The sequence below is a fragment of the Anomaloglossus baeobatrachus genome, chromosome 6 (genome assembly GCF_048569485.1).
Source record: "Anomaloglossus baeobatrachus isolate aAnoBae1 chromosome 6, aAnoBae1.hap1, whole genome shotgun sequence".
Classification (NCBI taxonomy): Eukaryota; Metazoa; Chordata; class Amphibia; order Anura; family Aromobatidae; genus Anomaloglossus; species Anomaloglossus baeobatrachus.
In genome coordinates, this window is record NC_134358.1 from 569553603 (window position 1) to 569564234 (window position 10632).

General features: G+C 42.7%; 1 protein-coding gene across 1 annotated transcript; it reads right to left on the reverse strand.

Moving 5' to 3' along the window:
* Nucleotides 1-376: 376 nt before the first annotated feature.
* On the reverse strand, nucleotides 377-10257 carry LOC142244649 (cathelicidin-3-like). Its single transcript, XM_075316914.1, has 4 exons — nucleotides 10019-10257; nucleotides 7965-8060; nucleotides 6709-6780; nucleotides 377-620 (listed from the first exon to the last, which is right to left on the reverse strand). The coding sequence occupies exons 1-4, from the start codon at nucleotides 10214-10216 to the stop codon at nucleotides 525-527; spliced, it is 462 nt and encodes a 153-aa protein (XP_075173029.1). The 5' UTR covers nucleotides 10217-10257; the 3' UTR covers nucleotides 377-524.
* Between the last annotated feature and the right edge of the window lie 375 nt (nucleotides 10258-10632).

The window sequence follows — 10632 nt, forward strand, 5'->3', positions numbered from 1 at the left end:
GAGAGAGGTGATTAGGGTTTTTGTGGTTGGCTGATGACTCCTGTTTAGGGGACAGGTGTAGTGCGGGGGTCTAACTGTGTCTACCTGGCTAGTCCAGGGCATCAGTGTCATCACACCTCCTTCTTCTCCTGATATCATCCTCCATATGTTCATCACTATTATTCTCCTTATCACCATCTATCACACTTCACATCTTCTTCATTTCTTCCCCGTTTTCTTCATTCTTATTTCTCATTGTCACCATCGTATTTTGTATTGACACCCCCATGTATATCATCATGGCTGCCATTTGTATCATTCATTCTCCTCTTTCATCATCATCCTCCATGCTCTTCTTCACCATCATCATCACTTTTCATAAAGAACACAAGGAATATTATATGTTGCAGAGTTTATTTGCAGCATTGTATCTCTTGACTTTTTGGAGCATTCAGTGTTACATTGTATCAAGTGTGATAAACAAGCAAAGCCAAAATACAGGGAGTGACCGCCGCAGAATCAGAGCTACAGGAGCCGGGAGACCCTCAAAGATCGGGGACGTCGAGGGGACCATTACTTCCAGGCAGATAGCAGGGCTTTCTCGGGCATTTACTTCTACTAGATCTGTTCACACGGACATTCTAAAATGAAACAGAATAATCATGAATAGTTACTCTTAAAGGGAACCAGTCAGCTGCTTCATGGGGTTCTCCCTGGTCATGGGGTCCTCACTGGTCATGGGGTCCTCACTGGTCATGAGGTCCTCACTGGTCATGGGGGCCTCACTGGTCATGGAGTCCTCACTGGTCATGGGGGCCTCACTGGTCATGGGGTCATCACTGGTCATGCCGTCCTCACTGGTCATAGGGTTCTCACTGGTTATGGGGGCCTCACTGGTTATGGGGTCCTCACTGGTCATAGGATTCTCCCTGGTCATGGGGTCCTCACTGGCTATGGGGTTCCCACTGGTCATGGGGTCCTCACTGGTCATGGGGTCCTCACTGGTCATGGGGTCCTCACTGGTCATGGGGGCCTGACTCGTCATGGGGTCCTCACTGGTTATGGGATCCTCACTGGTCATGGGGTCCTCACTGGTCATGGGGGCCAGACTGGTCATGGGGTCCTCACTAGTCATGGGGTCCTCACTAGTCAAGGGGTCCTCACTGGTTATGGGGTCCTCACTGGTCATGGGGTCCTCACTGGTCATGGGGTCCTCCTTGGTCCCACAGTTCCGATTGGTAAGAGTCTTAACAATGGCTCCTCCACCCTCTTGGAAAGGTAATGACTTATGATACTTAAACCCCATTGTAACGTCATGGACGATCCAATATTATTATATCCTTTTCCTAAGTTTCCTTCATACCATGCAAATATCATATTGGGTTATTATATATTATGCTGCATATTACAGTATTCTACATCTTCTGTAAAGCAACAACAAATTGCAATGAATCACAATACTACAAAACCTCCAAATTCCCTAAAAAGACGCATGTAACACTTTAAGGCCCCCTAGGACTATATTCCCCCCTTGTTAAGCTTTTTAGCACAAACACAGCCTTAGAAATGTGTAATAAAGTAAAACAGGTTCAAACATTATTCCTCTTGGTCATTTCTGATCAGGCAGACTGTTCTGTGCAATACACTGACTCAAGCTGACAGTGTCGCTGTCAGAGGTAACACCTCTCTTCTGTGATGTGCCAAATATTCCAGAATGCTTTCAACTTCCTCCCCTCCAATATTCATGACGTGCAGACTTTATGAGGGAACCTGTCTTGACGAGAAATGCTATAATTCCCCGACACATTGATTGACAGCCTGCTCTGCCCGCACGCCGGCATGTGATTACAGCACACTCCCTATCTAGTGAATGGTGACTGTAACAATTTACTATACTGCCTCCATGACTACAAGCGAGCGGCCACAGGGGGAAAATAAACTCATGTTCTCCCTGTAGCAAATGCTCACCTAAGGCAGGCAGGATATTCATGCTACTTACTTGAAAATTAATTCCATATCCGCGGATAAAAATTACATTTTTGGACATGGCAAGTTCCTTTAACCCCTTCACCCCCCCAGCCTGTTTTCACTTTCCTGACAGAGCCTTATTTTTTCATTTCTGACCAGTGTCCCTTTATATTGTAATATCTCTGGAACATTCAACGGATTTCTCTGATTGTGACATTTTTTCGTGACATCTTGTCCTTTGTGACGGTGGTGAATTTAAGTTGAAATTTTTTACTTTTATTTGTGAAAATTTGGAATTTTGGTGAAAATTTTGCAATTTTCGAACTTTTAATTTTTATGTCCTTAAACCAGAAAGTTATGTCACTCAAAATAGTTACTAAGTAACATTTCCCATTTCTCTACTTTACACATAATTTGTGAAACAACATTGTTTTTGGTTAGGAAGTTACAAGGGTTCAGAGTTTATCAGCAATTTCTCATTTTTCCAACAAAATTTACAAAACCATTTTTTTAGGGAGCGCATCACATGTGAAGTGACTTTGAGAGGCCGAGGTGAAAAAAATAACCAAAAGTGACCCCATTCTAAAAACTGCACCCCTCACACTGCTCAAAACTGCATCCAAGAAGTTTATTAACCCTTCAGGTGCTTCAGAGGATCCAAAGCAATGTGGAAGGAAAAAGATGACAATGTTACTTTTTTTTCACAAAAATGTTGCTTTAGCCCCAAATTTTGCATTTTCAGAAGGGTAACAGGAGATAATGCACCAGACAATTTGTTGTGTTATTTCTCCTGAGTACACAGATACCTCATATGTGATTGAAAACTACTTTTGAGGCACAGTGCAAAGTGAAGAAGGGAAGGAGTGTCATTTCAGAGTGCAAATTTAGTTGGAATGGTTTGCAGGTCACATTGGCAGAGCCCCTGATGGGCCAGAATAGCAGAAACCCCCCACAAGTGACCCCATTTTACAAACTGCACCCCTCAATGAATTAATCTAGCAGTGCAGTGAGCATGTTGACACCATAGGTGTATCACAAAATTTTATACTATTGGGTGGTGAAGAAAAAATTAATTATATTTTTACCACTAAACTGTTGTTTTAACCCCAGATATTCAATTTTCACAAGGGGAATAGGTAAAAAATGACCCATAATGTGTTTCACAATTTCTTCTGAATGTGGCAATATCCCACATGTGACTGTACAGTACTGGGGTCGGAATGGAAGGAATGCCATTTGATTTTTGGAGACAGATTTTCCTAGAATCATTTGCGGATTCCATTTGCAGAGACCCTAACTGCCAGAACAGCAGGAACCCCCTCAAGTGACCAAGTTTTGGATATTACACCTCTCTGGTAGTTCATCTACAGGTATAGTGACAATTTTGTCTCGGAAAAACACCCATGAAGTCAAACGCAGTGAATGTTGCAAAATTAAAAATTGCAAATAAACACGTCATTCCAAGTACATTGTAGTGCCTGTATATTGTGCCCAGCTTATGCTTCTGGAGATCTGCACCCCATGAACTAACCAGGCTCTACTCACTACAACAGTGCAAAACATGTGGATGCTAAGTGTAATGTAGGGGGGCATTTGCATTTGGGAGCACAGATTTTCATAGAATATTTTGCAGACTCCATTTGCACCCCTCCCCCAAGTGCCAGAACAGTAAAGCCCCATCAAGTGACCCCATTTTTAATATCACACACCACTGGGAATTCATCTATGGGTATAGTGATGATTTAGTCTCTTGAAAACACTCATGAAGTCAAACGCAGTGAATATTGCTGAATTAAAAATAGCAAATAAGCCATTGTAGAGCCCAGTACATTGTAGTGTCTCATATATTGTAGTGCCCATACATTATGCCCAGCTTGTGCTTCTGGATACCTGCACCCCCATAAATTAAGTGGGTGCTGCTCACTACAACAATGCCAAACATGTGGATGCTAGGATTTAGTTGGTTTTTTTTGGGGGGGGTGACTATAGCATTTTTCCCGAGCCTTTGTACTACCAGTAACATGGAAGCCCCCTATATTTCTGTTAACAGACGATGGACCTAAGTGGGGACTTGTGTTTTTGTGTGTTGAGTTGAATGTTATTTGGTGGTGATTTTGGTAAAGAACATTTTGGATCAGGTCATATTTATCCTGTGCTCTATGCTGAGAACTTACATCAGGGCTTCTATCTACATCTCCAAAATCTGTGGTTCAGGTGAAACCCCTGATGGATCCATTTACTATAATGAGGCAGCAGAGTTACTCCGGACTCTGTTTGGTCTCTGTTCAGTGGGGTCCGTCTTTTCAAAGATGAACAAAAGTGTTGTTGACCACACTTTTTGTGCACATATAAAAAAGACGCATGAAAATATGGACACTGCCGGACCACAGGCCAGACATGAGGTCAAAGTGACCCCCTCTGCCTCATTACAGTAAATTTTCTATTGGGAATTTTACCTGAATCATGTATTTCAGATATTTACACATAGTCCCCGATGTAAGTGCTCACTGTAGAGCGCAGGATAAATGTGATCTGCACCGTACTGCGATCTTTTGGAGGCAGAATGAACAAATCAAAAGCAGTTGAAGAATGGGCTGCATTTATTTATTTTTTATGCCGATCATCTTGCAGTGTAAGTGATTTGGCGGTTTTATTCCTCTGGTCAGTACAATCACAGTAATACCAAGTTTATATTATTTTTTTAGATTTGGCTACTGTCATCATTCTTTTTTATAAAATAAAGGTTTTTTGCATCATTGAATTTTGAAGGCTATAGCTTTTATATTATTCTGACGACAGTCATGTGAGGGCTTGTTTTTTTGAAGAATCAGTTGGAGTTTTTATTGGGGCAATTTTGGACCACATGTTTTTTGGTTTCTTTTTTACTGTTTTTTGTGAGGCAGAATCAAAAAGAAACAGCAATTGATTTTTTTTTGCTTTTTTTTACGCCACTCACTGTGTCATAAAAAGAAGACAGCAAAATAAGACGTACCGATAAGTCGGGAAGCGGTTAAATATCAATTTTAATCCTCCCCCCGAGGCCCTACATTAATTTAATCTCCTTATCTTCATTGTTACAGTTGTACAACACACACTGTCTGAAGTATTTGTATCTTCTACATTGCATTGTGAATATTTGAAAAAAAGGAGGTGCTGCTGAGGAGATTGCAAGCAGAATGTCACATGCCCAGGAGGTGGATCCTCTTGTTTTGTTTCCCTTTTTTAGACGAGATTGCCTTTTATAAGGTTCTACAAACCTAAAAAAGATTCTGTCAACTTTAAGCTTGTTGTCTATGAATAAGACCCACAAGGAACATCTTAAAAAATCCCTGAAAGTGGGCACTTTATAAATATCTGATTATTTACATATGTATATACGTTAAAACACATGAATATGAAAATAACAGACACCAGTGGGGCCAGACAATCAGTAGCTATTTCCATGTGTAGTTTCAAAATATCTCAGTATCCAACATATTTTATCACTTCCACCTCAAAAACATCTCAAGGATTTGACCTTTTCTTACACTTGACTCTGCAAAAACTCTTACTGTCGTTCTCATTCATTCTCGCCTGGATTATTGTAACTGTTTACTAATTGGTATCCCTGTTACTAAACTCTCCCCTCTCCAATCCATTCTGAATTCCACAGCCAGGATCATTTTCCTCTGCAACCGCTTCACTGATGCCTCTGCTCTGTGCCAGTCATTGCACTGGTCGCCTATCCGCTACAGAATCCAATATAAACTTATCACTCTCACTTACAAAGCTCTCCACAGTTCTGCACCACCCTACATCTCCTCCCTCATCTCTGTCTATCACCCCACCCATCCTCTCCATAGTTCTGCACCACCCTACATCTCCTCCCTCATCTCTGTCTATCACCCCACCCGTGCCCTCCACAGTGCTGCACCACCCTACATCTCCTCCCTCATCTCTGTCTATCACCCCACCCGTGCCCTCCACAGTGCTGCACCACCCTACATCTCCTCCTCATCTCTGTCTATCACCCCACCCGTGCCTTCCGCTCTGCTAATGACTTAAGATTGACATCCTCAACAATTCGATCCTCCCACTCCCGTCTTCAAGATTTCTCACGAGCTGCGCCTATGTTCTGGAACACACTACCAAGAGAAATCCGATTAATTCCCAACATCCACACCTTTAAGCGGGCCCTAAAAACGCATTTCTTTAGACCGGCCTATCCCCTCACTGCCCTGATCTAATCTAGTCCCTTTCTGCCCTTCAAAAAACGTACTTCCAGTTCTCGTCCCCTGTACTTGTATAAATTCTCACCGATGGGTTCATGCATTTGCTTTTGAATCCCCTATTAAATCGATGGCCGGACCATATATGACAAGCTTTTCTCCCCCCATTCACCTTTTGTGCCCCCCTATTTCCTCATAGACTGTAGCTTACGAGCGCGGCCCTCACTCCTCCTGGTATCTTAATGTTGTTATTTTGTATTGTCTCATATTGTCTGTACATGTCCCCTCTTAATTGTAAAGCGCTGCGGAATATGTTGGCGCTATAGAAATAAAACTTATTATATTATTATTATCCTGGATTTTGGCTCAAATGGCAACAAAGTATCAAGAGTAAAGAGAAGAAGAACGGACAAGACAATAACAATCAGTCATGTGTTCTCAGATTCATCAGTAGGAAAAGGGTCACAAATCTTCAGATATGAAGACATAAAAAGACTCAACTTAGGATAAGATAAATGTCAGGACATGAATTCTCATCTTTATATTTTCTCACCTTGCTCAGACTAATACAGATTTCATCCACAGACACTTCATCACCAAGATCCAGAGAACAAAGCCTCACATCCTGCAAAATATAGAAACAAGTATATATAGAGAAGAAGAAACAATAATCAGAGAAATTACAAATATAAATCACACATTACAGTCTATAGAAAAAGAGGAAAGAAAGTAACAAATGCACAAAACACAGAACAATAAAAGTCAGGACCACAAGTGATATATTTCCTATGTTATCCTAATAGAAGGCATATTACTGTACATAGGAGCAGTAGTATAGTAGATATATTCTCGCATATAGAGGGAACTATTATAGTAGTTATATTCTTGTACATAGGGGCAGTATTATAGTAGTTATATTCTTGTACATAGGAGCAGTATTATAGTAGTTATATTCTTGTACATAGGAGGCAGTATTATATTAGTTATATTCTTGTACATAGGAGCAGTATTATAGTAGTTATATTCTTGTATATAGGAGGCAGTATTATAGCAGTTATATTCTTGTACATAGGGGCAGTATTATAGTAGTTATATTCTTGTATATAGGAAGCAGTATTATAGTAGTTATATTCTTGTACATAGGAGCAGTATTATAGCAGTTATATTCTTGTACATAGGGGCAGTATTATAGTGATTATATTCTTGTACATAGAGGGCAGTATTATAGTAGTTATATTCTTGTACATAGGAGCAGTATTATAGTAATTATATTCTTGTACATAGGGGCAGTATTATAGTGATTATATTCTTGTACATAGAGGGCAGTATTATAGTAGTTATATTCTTGTACATAGGAGCAGTATTATAGTAGTTATATTCTTGTACATAGGGGCAGTATTATAGTAGTTATATTCTTGTACATGGGAGCAGTATTATAGTAGTTATATTCTTGTACATAGGAGCAGTATTATAGCAGTTATATTCTTGTACATAGGGGCAGTATTATAGTGATTATATTCTTGTACATAGAGGGCAGTATTATAGTAGTTATATTCTTGTACATAGGGGCAGTATTATAGTAGTTATAATTTTGTACATAGGGGCAGTATTATAGTAGTTATAATTTTGTACATAGGGGCAGTATTATAGTGGTCCTTTACTCCTAATCTGGTGTATATATAATGTATCACTGTGCAGGGAGTCAGCAGGAGTTAGCTGTTTATTGCTGTGATTATATATAGTGTGTGTATCTTCAGTATATATGTGCTGTATATATTTGCGCTTTTTCTCGGTGTTTCCGTTACTCACTCCGTCCGGCTTGAAATCACACTGCGATAGATCCGGGTTGTCAGATTTCGGGCACACCGTCTCTTTAATGATGAAGGTTTTCCTCTCTTTATTGTCCTGTGGGAAGTGATAAACATGTAAATATTTCTCGTTACACTGATACATTGTTGCTCCTCATTCTCAGGAGCTGCCGGAAGTTACAATCTCTTCCATTACTCAGTGAGAATTGTTATTTTTTTGTGATTGCAAAAGTAATATCTCAGTAAGTATCAGAGCCATTCCATCTTCTTTTGTTTTTGTGTCTTAGGCTACTTTCACACTTGCGTTGTGTGATGCATGTGACTGATGCATTGTAAATAGAGTGATAATAAAAGCAACGGATTCCTGTGAAATAACGTGTTGCATTCTTTTAGTTTTCTTTATCCGAGAGAGAGACAGAGCCCCCATCATCACCGCACACACACTGGCACTACCGCCCCCATCATCACCGCACACACACCGTCACTACCGACCCCATGATCACCGCATACACCGGCACTACTGCACCCATCAGCACCGCACACACCGGCACTACCGCCCCCATCATCACCGCACACACCGGCACTACCGCCCCCATCATCACCGCACACACACTGGCACTACCGCCCCCATCATCACCGCACACACACCGTCACTACCGACCCCATGATCACCGCACACACCGGCACTACTGCACCCATCATCACCGCACACACCGGCACTACCGCCCCCATCATCTCTGCAGATACCGGCATTACCTCAGTGACGTCATCACTGACAGCATGAGTCACTTCAGTTGCTCTGTGGAGCTCACAGCGAGCGGCGGTGTTCTACGGCCGCTCCTGTCAGCTTCATGTAGCAGAGCTGAAAGCGTCATGGGACCTTGTGTGGATTACGTCGGACCTGGAGGGGTGTTTGGGGATTAATAAAGTGGTGAAAGAGGGTGTTTTTTGTCTTTTATTTCAAATAAAGGATTTTTCATTGTTTGTGCATAGACGCCTGCCATGATTAACCTAGGACTTAGTGGCAGCTATGGGCTGCCATTAACTCCTTATTACCCCGATTGCCACCGCACCAGGGCAATTCGGGATGAGTCCCGGGACTGTCGCATCTAATGGATGCGGCAATTCCAGGCGGCTGCTGGCTGATATTTTTAGGCTGGGGAGCTCCCCATAACATGGAGCTCCCATACTGAGAATACCAGCCTTCAGCCGTGTGACTTTATCTTGGCTGGTATCAAAATTGGGAGGGACTGCACGCCGTTTTTTTTTAATTACTTATTTATTTATTGTACTGCACGATATAGACCCGCCCACTGGCGGCTGTGATTGGTTGCAGTGAGAGAGCTGTCACTCAGTGTGGGGGCGTGTCTGACTGTAACCAATCATAGGCACTTGTGGGCGGGGGAAGCAGGGAATACGAGATGGAATAATGAGCGTCCGGCATATTCAAAAGCAGAAAAAGCCGCCAGAGCAGTGTGACAGCCGTGCAGCGCCGCACCCGTGATCGGTGAGTATAAGAGAGGGGGTGAGAGGGAGAGACCGACCGACAGAGAGGGATAGAGACCGACAGAAGGAGAGGGATAGAGACCGAGAGAGAGAGACCAGGAGTGCTTTTAAAGAACGTTCTGCTGGATATGCTGAGCATGCTCAGTAGAACGTCACAGAACAAAAAACGTTACATTGCGCGTTCCTTCCGCCCGACGGTCACTGACGGTCACTGATAAAACGACTGATGCGCTGCGGGGCGGATGCAACGCAAGACCATCCATTGCAATCCGCCCCTAATAAAAGTCTATGAGGAATAAACGGATTCCTGCGACGGTTACCGTAATTCCTCAAGGCGGCGGATTGCAACGGATGTCGCACAATGCAAGTGTGAAAGTATCCTTACACTCCATTCACACACGAAGCTGCAGCAACAATTCCCCAGTTTCCTCTGACCAGACCGCGGTGCATTGTGGGTGCTCAGGGGAAATTTACACATCACATATAATCTACAGTAAAAAAGTTATAATGAAATGCATTCTGGGTAATTCACCATAATCAGTGCTTTACCTCCGGGGGAGCAGTGTGGATCAGGTCCAGGGATTTGTATAAGTATGTGACCCCTTCCTTCTGGTTGTAGCGGTCGGTGATGGCTCTTATAGATCCTCCATCTTTGATCCAGGGCTCCACAGCTTCAGAGAGACAGACGTGTAATGTGACAACAGAGAGCAGCAGAGACGGCAGCAGAGACGGCCTCCAGCTCCTCATCTTCAGGCCGGGGTCAGAGGCAATGTCCGCTCTCCGCTCTGCTCCTCTTGTGTATTTTGTGTTTATTTCCTCATATTCCTGGGTGATGGTGAAATCCTCACTGTCACCGCTCTGCAGACAACAGACTAAAATGGAAGTCTGAGCTGCTAGAAGAGACACATTGTAAAAGGGATGCAGGTGGAGTGCCCCTTTAAGGATCGATTCCTCCCGTATGTGGAGGTGAGTGAGGACGGTCACTTCATGAGTGTTCATAAGTGTCAAGGCGCTCACAATGAGTTCACGTAAAACCTTCCACATAGTGTTCATTCTCATCTGTGTTGGGGGTTCCCAGTGCATTTCAGGGTGTAGAACAGAAAAAGGGGCAGCAAAACCACCCCAAACATCTCTGACCTCCACCATGTGTGACTGTAGGTGCT